General features: G+C 39.9%; 1 protein-coding gene across 1 annotated transcript; it reads right to left on the bottom strand.

Annotated features, from left to right (window-relative positions):
• Positions 1 to 421: 421 nt before the first annotated feature.
• Positions 422 to 13,378, bottom strand: LOC145076440 (uncharacterized). Its single transcript, XM_079022312.1, has 2 exons — positions 13,100 to 13,378; positions 422 to 2,014 (listed from the first exon to the last, which is right to left on the bottom strand). The coding sequence occupies exons 1-2, from the start codon at positions 13,376 to 13,378 to the stop codon at positions 422 to 424; spliced, it is 1,872 nt and encodes a 623-aa protein (XP_078878438.1).
• Positions 13,379 to 16,835: the final 3,457 nt, after the last annotated feature.

Here is a 16,835-nt window from a genome sequence, read left to right as displayed (position 1 = left end):
AACCTGCAAAGTCACGTTTCTTGATGTTTGAAATACTTCTGGGACCATTTCGTAACGTATTCAAACTATTGGGGCTGTTGGGTAATTTTTTTTAACGACCATGTTAGTATTTGCCTATGATTGAACCCCAGACCTCCTGTTTAAAAACTCCTAGTTAGACCATAGTCACATAATTCGCGGTACACTTTGGTACGGGTACGAGTACGCGGTACGCAATTCGCTATGTCCCTGAAATTTGGTACGAAGGGGGCTAGACTCATTTCGGTATGCTTCGGGACGTTCCGGTACGATGTACCAAATATTGTACCAAATTTCAAAACATATTAGATAAAATTAAAACTTGCAATCAAACAAACATTAAAAGTTTAAAACAGATTACATCAAAAGTAAAAAGAAAACACATAAACTTAAAAAATAAAACTCAATCATGTAACTTAATCCACCACTCCAGTCTCCACCCTTTGTTTTTTTTTTCATTACCATTATCTTCATCTTCCTCGAGATCTTCCCATTCTATGTCTTTTAGCCTTGATCCTTCCAATTCCGTAGATTCGGGATCCATATCCCACTTTTTGTGTGTCCCTTCTTTATATTCTTCGGTAAACCTTGAACACAAACGAATATTTGAATGTACAAAAACAAGTTTGTCAGCCGTTTTACAGCTTAGCCTGTTTCTCTTCACACTGTGAATATAGGAATAAGTGCTCCAGTTTCTTTCGGCTGAAGAGCTACTTATAGGTTGTGACAATACTTTTTTTGCCACATCAGCTAACTCCGGTGTTTCCGCGCCATAAGTAGACCACCAATCAATTGCTTCCATAGTAACCGCATCCATTTGAGCTGCCGGCAGTGAATAAAGACCCTTCTTCATGTTAAACGTGGCAAATTGTTCTCGCAACAATCGTTCTTCATCTCTGTTTTCAGAAATGCGATTAAATGCTTCCATTACACCTTGTATAACTTCATTATCAAGGTTTGGCACCTTTCTACGAATTCCACCCGGTACTAATGTTTCAAGATAGCGGCTATCATAAAACCGTGGAGTTAAAGCGAATCCTAAACAGTGTAATGGGATGCTCATTTTCTCCCACCTGTTCAATACAATTTGTTGCACTTGAGGGAAATACGATGCATACATACTTTCCTCCATCACATCTTGTATTTCCCCCAACATATTATCCATCTTTTCATAAATTTCGCCCATTTTCGGGCCTTCACCGTCGCAAAATTTGATCAACCGATAAATTGGCTTCGTGATACGTAAAATATTTTCAACTTCGACCCAAAAGTGATCATCTCTTATATCATTAGCAATAAGCTGTCCAGTTGTTCTAGTGTGTTCATCGCCGTGTTTCACCCAATCTCTCCACGAATTACAAGCAATTGTTGTAGATAGTGCCTCTCTACAAATGAATAACCTCTTCAACAAAACGTAGTGAGAAGCAAATCGGGTTTTTGCAACCTTTAAAAGCTCCAACTTTGAAGTCTCCCTAAAAATGGACAAAACTTGTCCATGATTCAGAAAATACTTGAGAATCGCTTTCCCCTTTTTATATGTGTCATTTAACCAAATAAACTTGGTTGCAAAATCTTTAAAAATCAGGTTTAAGGTATGAACACAACATGGCGACCAGAAAATATGTTTGTACATCTTTTCCACTTCCTTTCCAGCAGCTTTACAATTGGTGGCATTGTCCGTCACAACACTGAGAACATTGCTTGGGCCGACAGAATCAATCGCTTGGCTTAGAAATTGAGCAATTGCTTTACCTGTTTTCTCCACTCCAGAAAAGTCAGTGGCATACATAAACATGGAACCTCGACTGTTTACAGCAAGCACATTGAGCAATGGTTTATGTTTTATGTTTGACCACCCATCAGACACAATAGAAATAGCGTGTGAATACCATGTTTCTTTAAACGGTATCAGGTCTTTCTCAACATCTCTAACACATTCTTCTAGTAAAACAGTTCTTGCTTTCTCACTTGATGGCGCTTTATAACCTTCGGGTGCCTTTCTTAATGTGTTTTGTGACAACCCGATATTTCAACTCTTTGTAATGACCTAAAAGGGTCAAGTATTGTAACCACTTTTGAGTTAATAAAATTAACTTTCATAATAAATGTCCAAATAGTTCTATTTAAATTCCTTCTATGTTTAACTGTCTTTAAACCATGATCGTACGTAAAAAGAACGCCCAAATCCGACTTCGTATATTGAAGTTATGATTTTTCCAAGTTCAGCTTAGCAACAGACAGATAAAAACTCGAATCGGAGATCGAGCGACTTTTGGCCAGAATGACCTAAACGAGAATCGAAGGTCTCGACAATGGTATTTCAGCGGTAAAAAGTCTGGCAAAAACCGACCTCAGATAATGAAGTTATGAATTTTTGAAGAAATTCCTTAAAAACGATGAGTTATAAAATAAATAATAAAAATAATTTCGGAATTTGCCAACGGAGTCTAAACGAAAGTTGTAAAGCGTAGTCTCACCTACGCGTGGATATAAAGACCATCGAAAACGGAGTTCGTATGAAGAAGATATGAATTTTTGAAGTTTATTAAATAAAATTATATTTATTTAATTCAAAAATCAAGCATTATCCGAAGAGGAGTCAGCGTCCTCATCCGAGGTACGCGTTGCGTACCCCTGTACGCCCTGCGTACCCGAGGGCCTTGGCCTTTGATCGTCCACGTCGCCCTATGTGAGGCTACCGACCCGTCCGGCCGACCCGTCCGACCCACCAGACTGATCCGTCCCATCCGAAGCCGAGGCAGTCGAGGCTTCGGTCATGCATGACGTACGCGTACACGCCGCGTACGAGCGTACGCCCCGCGTATGAGGCTTCTCAGACCCCCCTATAAATAGCATGCGAAGGCTTCCGAAAAACTTGCTCATTTCTCTCCTTTCTCTCACGATATTGCCTCATTTTCCATGCCCGTTCAAACCCGAAGCTCTGGTCTTTTTGCTCAAGTCCCGAGGGTCGATTTTACTCCCGAGATTCCCGAGAATCCCGAGAAAAATCCGTTTCCCGAGTCGAAACTCTGCCCGGTTTTCCATCTCGCTATCTTCAAACTTTAAGTGAGTTCATACCCCTTAATTTACCTTTTACATGTTCTATAAATTCTTTTATATGCTTTCAAGGGGGGGATTACAAGTAAAACACACGAGTATTATCGGGTGTTACATAAAGAACTCTTTTATATGCTGTTATATATCCAAATCACATGCGATTTACAAACTTTATAAGGAACTTTCATATATATAACATATGTTAAAATAGCATTCTATCTTTTGAAATATAAATTGTCGTAATGCATGTATAAAATAAACTTTTCTTAGATTATATGTATACTTGTCTATCTTGGACTCTACACCAAAAATCTATGCTTTCATAACAAATGATTCCTTTTTCTAGGTATTTCTAAACAAACGAGACGCACTTTTAGAAAGCTATAATAGGTATAGTTTTACGAACAAATTTCTAAACTCTTATGTACTAGAAACATGAATTTCAAGAAGTCACTTTCGTATACAAGAACAAACGTAACATTTTAACAAGTAGATCTGTTTTTATGCCACGGTTTTGTGAGACACTAACATCATGTACATTCGAGTACACATTTCAAGTCATGTATTATATACCAGAATCCCTTGGAGGGGGAGCATGGTGTTTGTGTATAGATCTATACGGGCTTGACAACCCGCGCCCTGACTGTTAGCTGCAGTCCACCGTTTGGGGTGACAAACGTCATAACATTCGAACGCCTGAAGAACGTTGTGTATAGGCATTCCGAGTCAATAGTATGGTTATAAAACTCACATGGGGTATTAAAAATGCATTGATTTACAAGGTTTTCAAAAACATTGGTTATTTTACACTTACATACATTTTTAGAAACAAACATTGGTCTTGAGTGAAGGCCACTTTTATACTAGTAGAAAATATAGGATTTTCTAAACACAAACAAACAAAGAAAAAACATTTCATTTTGATACAAACATTTTGACTTAAATATTTATGAAACTCACCAGCTTAAATGCTGATATACTCTTTCAAAATTACTTGTATGTCCCAAGGAATTAGTAATTTCAGGTATCATTATGCTTTTGATGACGGGATGCTGCGGCGCCAGTTTAATCTCATATTTTGACATCATATTGTAATTGGTTTTGAATATGTAAACTTTTGACAAATGTAAACTTTCAATTATATATGTGATGGTTGTATTGTTTTCTTTACTATGTATTCTATTGTTACGCTACCACATGAAGTCATCCGCCCCGAACGTTTCCGCCGTTCAGGTTTGGGGGTGTGACAGATTGGTATCAGAGCAATGTTTATAGTGAACTAGGTATATCGAACCACATAAGATATACAAACTATAAATGCTTGAGGGACTAATACTCTCTGACGAAACAAATTTTCTTTTTACGCTTGAGCAGCATTGCGTTCAACTTAAATTGATAGTTCATTTAAGTACAATTACATGCATACGACAAATTATTTTCATGTTATCTAACTATACAAGTATTTCGACAAGTTGACACTACGATTGAGACTCGATATATGTAATCAGATTTTGGACAAATATAGCATGATCAACTATATTTGCCCGAGATTAGACCAACGTATATCGAGGAATGGTCGTAGTAAGCAACAAGTCAAAACTTACCAAACCATTACTAGAATCAAACACAAGAATTTAAATACTATAGGAGTATTTGCTATCTAAACTAGTTTAACTTACATGTTTTGCATGTTCAACTTTATTCCATTCTTATAACCCTATTTCTCGTACAGTCAAATGGCTGGATTTCACCACCCTGGCGACCCCTACTTTCCCAACCAAGGCAATGGGGGATGGATCGAAGATGATCCCGAAGAGGACGAGGAACCCATAGAAGTGGGTGATGACTCCGGTACTGACTCAGAGCCGGAAGTTATCGATCCACCACCCATTCAACCTCCCGTCTTCGTAAGGAACTTTCAAGGACCGACTCCCGTCTGGGGAAGTCACCTCCACCATTGGAGCCAACAGCAAAACCTATGCCCTCCCTACGGCATGTGCCGGGACTTCTATGATGTTCGCGGCGGAGGTTCGGCTGATCGAGCACTCCCAGTAATGGTGGGCAAGTTAGCCAATCAGTCCTATCAGTCCGGAGTTCAAGCTAGCCGACTCCGGGATGTCAACGTGGAAGTGCAGGTTCACACTTCTGACATCCGTAGGCTGGACAAGATACAAGACAATGTTCAACTCCAAACCGAAGCATTTCAAGCGCAAATGATTGCAACCCTCGCTGAACTGAGGGAACAACAAGCCGCTTTTGATAGGCGCCTAATGGAGTCGAAGCAATCAGATGCAACGTCAAGCTCCAAGCGCAACCTGCGTCGCAAGTAGTGCTTGTCAAGGACTCAAATTTTGTTATAACTTAGGACATCGGCTAAAAGTCTTTAAATTTCTCGAACTTTGTAATCGGAGACCCTTATAGGGGTCAAATTTTCATGATCGTTGTAGCAACTTTTATATTTATATAAGTGACACTATTATTACTATGTTAAGTATTTCGTTCAAACCTTGAAAGGTCTTTGTGAAACCAAATACTTGTTTCATACCTTCAGTCTTACAAACAACTTTCATTCTTCTATTTTAAGACTCACACCATCATCTGTTGTTGAGCTATAGCGATTTAGTTCATGAGACACATACATTTTCTGTTCTATGAAATTCTTATCCTTGTCTTTTCAACCTATAGTTGAAGGATGCCTCCGCGTAGGAATCCAAGGCGAAACAACGGTGGGGAAGCACCTGTACTACCACCACCACCTCCACCACCTCAATTTGATGTTGTTATGTTCCAAGCAGCAGTCACCGCAGCGGTGGCAGCTGCCATGTCACAGATCAATAACTCGAGTACAAATGGCTCGGGATCTGGCACACACCCATCCAACCATGGCGAGAGTCATGGACCACCTCGAGAATGCACCTATAAGGACTTCACTAATGTCAAACTCCGAATGTTTTATGGAACTGGTGGTGTGATGGCCCTGAGGCAGTGGATTGAAAGGACGAAGGCGGTCTTTGAAATCTGCTCATGTCCCGAGCACAACAAAGTCAAATTTGCAACTTTCACCCTTATTAATAAAGCTTTAACTTGGTGGAATGGCCACGTTAAAGTACTTACCCTAATCGTGGCAAACTCCATAAGCTGGGAGAGCCTGAAAGCCATGATGATGAAAGAATACTGCCCACGGGGAGAGATTCAAAAGCTCGAACACGAACTGTGGACTCTCGGAATGGTTGGTACCGACATCGCTACTTATACCAACAGATTCTGCGAGCTGGCAATCCTTTGTCCAGATATGATTGCTCCCAAGAGCAAGAAAATAGAAAGGTACATCTGGGGACTGACGCCCCAAATGCGATCAAGCGTGTTAGCTTCCAAACCTGACACCTTTGAAAGTGCTAAGGAACTGGCACAATCTCTGATTGACTACGGAGGTCATCAGAACTCAACCACTTCTGCACCAGAACCACAGAAAGGAAACAACAACAACAACAACTACTACAACAACAACAACAACAAGAACAACAACAATAGCAGAAAGAGAGTGTGGAATAAAGGGAAGCGTGGGTCTTCCCAAGAATCCGCAAAGAAACAACTGGTTTCAGTGAATGCTGCCACTGTACCTACTATAGCTCCTACAAATACCTACCCAACAAAGCCTTATGTAGGTAACCTCCCAAAGTGCACCAAATGCAATTACCACCACCATGGACCTTGTCGGGAAATGCAGTGCGCCAACTGCAATAGGAAGGGACACATAGCCCGTTTCTGTAAGGACCCCACAAAGCCGATCACTCAAGTTCCCGGTGCGGGTGTAGGACAGACTTGCTACGGTTGTGGCGAGGTAGACCACTACAAGAGGAACTGTCCTAAGGCAGCAGGCACCGGCGGTGTGGGACGAGTTTTGGCAATAGGCCACGACGAAGCTGTAGCTGACCCAACTATAGTTGCTGGTACGTTCTTTCTCGATAATTCATATGCATGCATATTATTCGATAGTGGAGCAGAGAGAAGCTTCGTGAGTCAAAACTTTATTCATTTACTTAAACCTAAACCTAGCAAGTTAGAAAAATCATTCACTGTAGAGATGGCCAATGGAAAAACCGAAAACACTAACTGCATATACATGGGTTGTATGTTAACTTTAGACGGCCATTCTTTTCCAATCAATCTCATGCCGGTCCAAATTAAAAGTTTCGACGTCATAGTCGGCATGGATTGGTTGAGTCTCCTTCGCGCCGACATCATGTGCTTTGAGAAAGCAGTCTGTCTTAACCTCCATAACAACGAAACATTAGTTATCTACGACGACAAATCTAGTACAAACCTTCACATCATTTCGTGCATCCAAGCTCGAAAGTGCTTGCGGAAGGATTGTCAAGCATTCCTAGCGCACATCGTTGATACAAGTCAAGAACTGAAGGACATCAAGAACATCTCGGTAGTACGCGAATTTCCCGATATCTTTCCAGAAGAACTACCAGGATTACCACCGCAACGCCAAGTCGAGTTTAGAATCGACTTAGTTCCAGGAGCTACCCCAGTAGCGAAGTCGCCTTATCGTCTCGCACCAGCAGAGACGCAGGAACTTTCCGGTCAACTTAATGAACTCCTTCAAAAAGGATTCATAAGACCAAGTTTCTCACCTTGGGGAGCACCGGTCTTGTTTGTAAAGAAGAAAGACGGATCGTTCCGTATGTGCATCGACTACAGAGAACTGAACAAACTTACTGTCAAGAACCGCTATCCTCTACCCCGTATTGACGACCTATTCGATCAACTTCAAGGAGTGAACTACTTCTCAAAGGTAGACCTACGATCCGGATATCACCAATTACGAGTTCTAGAGGGGGATATTCCAAAGACAACTTTCCGAACTCGTTATGGACACTACAAATTTGTAGTGATGCCGTTCGGATTAACCAATGCACCAGCAGTATTTATGGACCTAATGAATAGGGTATGCCGTCCTTACTTGGATCAGTTCGTCATCATCTTTATCGATGATATACTTATCTACTCCCGAAGTGAGGAAGAGCATAGTCAGCACCTACGAAAAGTCCTAGAAACAATGCGAACGGAGAAACTCTATGCGAAGTTCTCTAAATGCGAATTTTGGATTCGAAGAGTCAAATTTTTAGGCCATGTTGTTAGCGAGAAAGGTATACACGTGGACCCCTCCAAAATTAAGGCCATTGAGAACTGGTCGGCACCAAAGACACCTACAGAAATTCGTCAATTTCTAGGTCTAGCTGGCTACTATCGCAGATTCATAAAGAACTTCTCTAGCATTGCGAAACCTCTTACTACATTAACCCAGAAAGGCGTGGCCTTCGACTGGGAAGCGAAACAAGAAAAGGCATTCCAGACACTGAAACAGGCCTTGTGCACCGCACCGATACTATCCCTCCCCGAAGGGATAGAAGACTTCATAGTGTATTGCGATGCGTCAAATCAAGGACTTGGTTGTGTTCTTATGCAGAGAGGGAAGGTAATCGATTATGCCTCCCGACAGCTTACGACACACGAAGTGAACTATACGACACACGATCTCGAGTTAGGAGCAGTGGTGTTTGCTCTGAAGATCTGGAGACACTACTTATACGGAACAAAGAGTACTATTTTCACTGATCACAAGAGCCTTCAACACATTTTCGATCAGAAGGAACTCAACATGCGACAACGACGATGGGTTGAGTTACAAAATGACTACGAATGCGAAATTCGTTATCATCCTGGCAAGGCCAACGTGGTAGCTGACGTCCTCAGTCGAAAGGAATACACTGGTCGGAGGGTCAAATCTCTGACTATGACTATCCATTCCCACTTATCTACACAAATTAAGGAGGCACAAATGGGAGCTTTGAAACCTGAAAATGTGGCGGGTGAATCCCTGCGAAGAATGGAAAAGAATCTAGAAGTCAAGGGTGGCAGAGCCTACTATCTCATGGAACGAATCTGGACCCCGAAACATGGTGGTTTCAAAAACGTAGTCATGACCGAAGCTCACAACTCAAGGTATTTCGTACACCCGGGTTCAGATAAAATGTATCTGGATCTTAAGAAACTGTACTGGTGGCCTAACATGAAAGCAGAAATTGCTACCTTCGTAAGTAAATGTCTTACTTGCGCTAAGGTTAAGGTCGAGTATCAGAAACTGTCAGGATTAGTACAACAACCAAAGATACCAGAATGGAAATGGGAGCGGATCACTATGGACTTCATAACCAAGTTACCCAAGACGACGAGTGGACTCGATACCATATGGGTCATTGTCGACAGATTGACCAAATCCGTGCATTTCCTACCCATCAAGGAGACTGACAAAATGGAGAATCTTACAATAACTTACTTAAGGGAATTAGTGCGACTGCATGGTGTTCCGATATCCATTATCTCCGATAGAGATAGTAGATTCACTTCAAGATTCTGGCAGTCACTACAAAGTTCCCTGGGGACTAGGCTAGACATGAGTACAGCCTACCACCCACAAACAGACGGACAAAGTGAGAGAATGATACAAACCTTAGAAGATATGCTGAGAGCCTGTGTGATTGACTTTGGAAAGGCATGGGATATGCATTTACCCCTTGTCGAATTTTCATACAACAATAGTTATCATACAAGCATAAAGGCTGCTCCGTTTGAAGCCCTCTATGGTCGAAAGTGCAGATCCCCTCTGTACTGGACTGAAGTTGGCGATACCCAATTAGCTAGAGGAAGAGTTCCTGAAAGCACTCTCACCGGTCCGGAAATCATACAAGAAACGACAGAGAAGATCGTTCAGATTCGTGAACGATTGAGAGCCTCTAGAGACCGACAGAAAAGCTATGCTGACCAAAGGAGGAAACCTTTGGAATTCCAGGTAGGAGACCACGTCTTATTAAAGGTCTCACCGTGGAAGGGTTTAATACGCTTTGGAAAGCGTGGGAAACTAAATCAAGATACATAGGGCCTTTCGAGATTCTTGCCAGAATCGGCCCTATGGCTTACAGGCTTAACCTACCGCGCGAACTTAGTAACATCCATCCAACCTTCCACGTCTCAAACTTGAAAAAGTGTCTCTCCGACGAGACTCTTGTTATTCCACTCGACGAGATCGAGATCAACGAGAGCCTCAACTTTGTGGAAGAACCAGTAGAAATCATGGACCGAGAGGTCAAACAAACAAAACAAAGTCGAAAACCCATCGTGAAGGTTCGCTGGAATGCCAAGCGGGGACCTGAATTCACATGGGAACGCGAAGATCAGATGAAACAAAAGTACCCTCATCTCTTTCATGTTCACTAGTATCTTTACTACTTTAAATTTCGGGACGAAATTCTCTCTAACGGGGGGATGATGTGACAACCCGATATTTCAACTCTTTGTAATGACCTAAAAGGGTCAAGTATTGTAACCACTTTTGAGTTAATAAAATTAACTTTCATAATAAATGTCCAAATAGTTCTATTTAAATTCCTTCTATGTTTAAATGTCTTTAAACCATGATCGTACGTAAAAAGAACGCCCAAATCCGACTTCGTATATTGAAGTTATGATTTTTCCAAGTTCAGCTTAGCAACAGACAGCTAAAAACTCGAATCGGAGATCGAGCGACTTTTGGCCGGAATGACCTAAACGAGAATCAAAGGTCTCGACAATGGTATTTCAGCGGTAAAAAGTCTGGCAAAAACCGACCTCAGATAATGAAGTTATGAATTTTTGAAGAAATTCCTTAAAAACGATGAGTTATAAAATAAATAATAAAAATAATTTCAGAATTTGCCAACGGAGTCTAAACGAAAGTTGTAGAGCGTAGTCTCACCTACGCGTGGATATAAAGACCATCGAAAACGGAGGTTGTATGAAGAAGATATGAATTTTTGAAGTTTATTAAATAAAATTATATTTATTTAATTCAAAAATCAAGCATTATCCGAAGAGGAGTCATCGTCCGCATCCGAGGTACGCGCTGCGTACCCCTGTACGCCCTGCATACCCGAGGGCCTTGGCCTCTGATCGTCCACGTCGCCCTATGCGAGGCTACCGACCCGTCCGACCCGCCCGTCCGACCGACCCGTCCGACCCGCCGTCCCATCCGACCCGCCAGATTGATCTGTCCCATCCGAAGCCGAGGCAATCGAGGCTTCGGTCATGCATGACGTACGCGTACGCGCCGCGTACGAGCGTACGCCCCGCGTATGAGGCTTCTCAGACCCCCCTATAAATAGCTTGCGAAGGCTTCCGAAAAACTTGCTTATTTCTCTCCTTTCTCTCACGATATTGCCTCGTTTTCCGTGCCCGTTCAAACCCGAAGCTCTGGTCTTTTTGCTCAAGTCCCGAGGGTCGATTTTACTCCCGAGATTCCCGAGAATCCCGAGAAAAATCCGTTTCCCGAGTCGAAACTCTGCCCGGTTTTCCATCTCGCTATCTTCAAACTTTAAGTGAGTTCATACCCCTTAATTTACCTTTTACATGTTCTATAAATTCTTTTATATGCTTTCAAGGGGGGGATTACAAGTAAAACACACGAGTATTATCGGGTGTTACATAAAGAACTCTTTTATATGCTGTTATATATCCAAATCACATGCGATTTACAAACTTTATAAGGAACTTTTATATATATAACATATGTTAAAATAGCATTCTATCTTTTGAAATATAAATTGTCGTAATGCATGTATAAACTAAACTTTTCTTAGATTATATGTATACTTGTCTATCTTGGACTCTACACCAAAAATCTATGCTTTCATAACAAATGATTCCTTTTTCTAGGTATTTCTAAACAAACGAGACGCACTTTTAGAAAGCTATAATAGGTATAGTTTTACGAACAAATTTCTAAACTCTTATGTACTAGAAACATGAATTTCAAGAAGTCACTTTCGTATACAAGAACAAACGTAACATTTTAACAAGTAGATCTGTTTTTATGCCACGGTTTTGTGAGACACTAACTTCATGTACGTTCGAGTACACATTTCAAGTCCTGTATTATATACCAGAATCCCTTGGAGGGGGAGCATGGTGTTTGTGTATAGATCTATACGGGCTTGACAACCCGCGCCCTGACTGTTAGCTGCAGTCCACCGTTTGGGGTGACAAACGTCATAACATTCCAACGCCTGAAGAACGTTGTGTATAGGCATTCCGAGTCAATAGTATGGTTATAAAACTCACATGGGGTATTAAAAATGCATTGATTTACAAGGTTTTCAAACACATTGGTTATTTTACACTTACATACATTTTTAGAAACAAACATTGGTCTTGAGTGAAGGCCACTTTTATACTAGTAGAAAATATAGGATTTTCTAAATACAAACAAACAAAGACAAACCATTTCATTTCATACAAACATTTTCACTTAAATACTTATGAAACTCATCAGCTTAAATGCTAATCTACTCTTTCAAAATTACTTGTATGTCCCAGGGAATCAGTAATTTCAGGTATCATTATGCTTTTGATGAAGGGATGCTGCCGCGCCAGTTTAATCTCATATTTTGTCATCATATTGTAATTGGTTTTGAACATGTAAACTTTTGACAAATGTAAACTTTCAATTATATATGTGATGGTTGTATTGTTTTCTTTACTATGTATTCTATTGTTACGCTACCACATGAAGTCATCCGCCCCCGAACGTTTCCGTCGTTCAGGTTTGGGGGTGTGACATGTTTACCATGTCACGAAATTGAGGATTCCGCAAAATATTAAATGGAATCCCATTAGCACATAAGGCCCTCACAATTTTCAAATCAACTGCACTTCTCTCCATTATTGCAAAAGATTGCTCTATCGGTTTCTTAGAGCTCAAAGTTGGTTTTTTTTGTTAAAACAGAACTTCTTAGGGATTTAGAGACTCCGAACTTTTCAGCCTCTTTCACTTTTTTTTCCAACCTTTCATAAGTTTCTCGGTCTTTTAGTACAATGGTACACCTTTAAATTTCAGCTTTTTTTCCGAGTTGAGCACCAAAAAATGAGTATAAATACGGGTATACGAGCTAGTAAATGTTCCATGACAATGTTTACAAACCCATTTTTTTGAACCACCAGGATTTTTACTACTACCAGGACTAATAAAAGTAACTTCATCATATAAAGGCTTAGCATCTACACTTTGTGTTTTTGGCTGTGTACCTTGACTCATCCCACTGCTTGCATGCGCTTCTGATTGTTGATTCCCGTTGTCTTCTTCTTCATTGCCAAGATCAACATAATGATCTTCTTCCTCTAGGTATTGCTGTGACTGTGATTGCTGTCCTCCATCATCTTCCTCACAGCTATTAGTTCCTCTTTTGTTTCCAAAAACCATGATACAGTATTCTCTACTGTTACTATAATAGTATAATCGGTAATCGCTATTCAAGAATATCAATAACCAAAGTACCAAACTATAAAATCTGAAATTACATGTTCTGGAATACAATTGAATGAAAAATATGATGGAATGGAAGTCTAATATAGGCCTAATTACAGAATGTGAATTCAATTTTGAAGAGTCGCTACTTAATTGTTCAGTTACAAAAAATCGTTCGTGAAGTCGATCGACTATTGAAATTCCGACCGATGTATCCAATTGACTGCAGACGCGTATTGTAATCAGGCAAATCGCGATCTCTATAGCTTCTGGTATGTTCGAATTGAAGATTTTGATCGCCAATTTCTGGTATTGAGTCGCGACCCGAAGCGCTCCTGGTACACGTTCGTACCGCGTTTTGGTACGAACGAACTGGATCGAAGATCGTGCTTCACCAAGCGATTTCTGTGACTATGAGTTAGACACCTTGTTAGCCATGTGGGCTAGCCCTAAGTTGTTGTTGGGTTATTTAATTAACCAAAATGTGAATGCTTTGGTTAAAATAAATAAAAGGAGTGACTGAAATGGTTTAAATTAAATTGAATTAATGTTTGAGTCTTGGAATGATATTGTTAAGAAATCTCCATGAGAGGGGCTGTTTTGTTTAAAATACACCAAAGTTTTGGGGAAAGGACTCGTTTTAAATAAAAGGGTTCAAAAGAGGGGTTAAATGTGTGTATTTTGTAAAATGAAGATGATTTAGGGCTTTTGTGAAAAGAAATCTCATGGAGGGATCGTTTTTCTTTAATGCCCCAAACTGAAAAGAAATTAGGGCTTTCTGTGCCTCGTCGTCATTTGTTCGATCAGTCATACGTATGAAGAACGGAACGGATCACGAAGGAACGGATCTGATGAGCGAAGGCTCACAGCGATGAATAAGTTTTGTCGGTCGATTTGCGAAGTGGGAGGCGTCTTCGGGGATCGACGAGGCGAAGAAAGAAGATGGGGAGCAATAGTAAGGCTGCTTTCGTCCTCGTCTGGCTTTGAGGTGCGAACGAGAGAAGGGTCCGATGGGGGTCCAGTGAGGTGTCGCTACCAGCGTCAGTGACGAAGACGAGGTCCTCGTTGGATGTTCGTCGATTGGAAGAAAATAGAGAGAGCGAGGGGCGAAAAGGGAAAGCGATTCAGGGGTTTTCAGATCGAGTGTTTGCTGTGGCTAAGGGGTTGCGAAGGAAACGGGAAACAGAAGCAGCGGTGCTGCTGGTGGTCTCGGTGGGTACAACGAGGGCTGCTCAAGCAGTTCCTCGGCTGCTTTCTTTAGTTCCGATGGTTGCAGGTGAGTGGATGGGGGCTGCTCCGACAGCTCCCCTCTTCTTCTTCTTTTTTCTTTGTTTTGACAGAAATCAATGGAAGGAAATGGTGTTTGGTTTGGGTTTCATTTTTGATAGGAGAAGAATAAGGGTGGAGTATCATCGAATGGGTGGTGCAGGCTGGTTCGATGGTGGCGAATCTGTAGGGCACAGGAAGGGAGGCAGTCGACCTTTGGAGGAAAAAAAACACACACACTTCGGTGTGTTCATAATATCAACGACGAAGGTGAAGGAAAGTGGGGTTTGGTGTTTCAAAGCTTCAATTGGGAAAAGAGTTTATAACATGATTTGTTTAGAGTGTGGTTTTGTATAACATGATTTTTTTATAGTGTTTGGTTTTGTATAACATGATTTTCTAGCTTAGGTAGTTGATCAATATATGGGAGGTATGGGTTTTAAACTTGTAAGTCATATATTCAATAAATCATAGGTATTATTATGATTTCGGGAAGATTTTGGTTGAATTTGAGTTTTGATATACTTTGATTTTTTCTAGCAAGCAAGATTTTTAGTTTTCTATCAAGTGTTTGTAGAACAATTGAGTGTATGGATTGTATGTATAGTTGATAGTTTTTTTTAGATAATCTTATTTGTAAAACAAAGTAAAATACAAAAATATTGCATTAGTTGTAGATACAAGTGTATGTATCGGAGTAATAAGATGCATTTTATACATGTAATTGTGTATGTATTATGTATTGCTTTAAATTATTCTTGTATTTTAAGCCATAATAAAAGGTTGAATATTTGAGTCAAAATGTGTAAATTATGGTACCAAAATGGGTAATGTAACCCTTGTGATATTTATAATATTAAAAATTAGTTTTTCTTGGAATTGTTAGTTATCGATCCTGTTTTTAAATATTTTTTTGAAAATGTTGAATGATAGAGTTTAGTTCAAAATTTTCAAAAATACAAACGGATTAATTTTCCGAATTATAGAACTTCGTGAAATCATCTTTAACGAATCACGTTTTATTAAATAGAAAACGTTTGATTTTTTTTTACTTTAATAAATATTTTTGCTAAAAATATTTCAAGTGTGAAATTAAATGTTAGACTATACCCTGAGTCCAAAAATGCTTTTGAAATTTCCATCTAAGGTGTGCAAGTCCCTCAACTGGTAGGAACGGTTTTAGCAGTTATAAAAAATTTAGTATTATATTGGTTTTGGATTCTTAAAACGGTCGTATCTTTTGCATACGAACTCTGTTTTAGACATTCTTTATATTTTAGGAAACAGGGAAACACGTACTATGAGACTAGAGTGTTTGTATTGCTCACAACTATTTAATACGACATTTGAAACTGCATTTCACTTTTAGGAAAATATAGGATTTTCATGGTTCAAATATATACAATTTATACAACAATCATTCATACTTATTTCATACACTCATAAGAAAATATTGGATTTTCTGGAAAACGAACGTGAACTTTCGAATGGCATACATTTTCCCAAAGCACTACTTATGAACTCACCAACTTTATTGTTGACACTTTTTCTTTGAAATAACTTGTATTCTCGGGAAAACGCTAAACTAGTTAGCAACTACTTTTGAAGACTAACGCGCTGGCGTTAGTAACATATTTTGGATCACCATATTGTATTTGATATTCAAACATGTAACACATACCATCATGTAAACTTTTCAAATATATTTATATTATGGTAGTGTGTACTTTCTTTACTATTCAATTGTTATGATACTGAATATGACATCCTCCGCCCCCGAACGTTTCCGCCGTTCAGGTTTGGGGGTGTAACAGGCAGTTGAACAGTTTAAACAAAACGATAAACAAAATAAAGGAGAGAGTTTCCAATAGCAAATCTTGCCTTTACATCGAGATTCAACATGCGCTTTTTCTTCCTTTTTATATCCATGCACAAATTTCCCTTTCATCTTACTACTAGACGCACCATCATTAGATGATTGATGCATAGCAGCGATAGGACCTTTGTTGACAGTGTCGAGCATATCAAAGTTGTGACAACCCGAAATTTCCATTGTACGAACATCATCTATTCAATAGAAGCTAGTTCAGTTTCTGTGATTTTCAAGCTTTTCCGAACAAGTTTGTGTACCTTAGGGTTTATGTTT

The sequence above is a fragment of the Lactuca serriola genome, chromosome 9 (assembly GCF_051521515.1).
Source record: "Lactuca serriola cultivar US96UC23 chromosome 9, Lser_US96UC23_V15, whole genome shotgun sequence".
Taxonomy (NCBI): domain Eukaryota; kingdom Viridiplantae; phylum Streptophyta; class Magnoliopsida; order Asterales; family Asteraceae; genus Lactuca; species Lactuca serriola.
Note: the sequence above shows the minus strand (reverse complement) of the source record. Positions and strands in the feature narration are given on the sequence as shown.

What these genes read in the sequence shown, in the direction of transcription:
- LOC145076440 (XM_079022312.1), bottom strand. Translation starts at nt 13,378, where the DNA reads ATGGTTTTTGGAAACAAAAGAGGAACTAATAGCTGTGAGGAAGATGAT. An exon ending in CTGGTGGTTCAAAAAAATGG is followed by an intron (nt 2,015 to 13,099) that starts GTTTGTAAACAT and finishes ACATTAAGAAAG; the next exon opens with GCACCCGAAGGTTATAAAGC.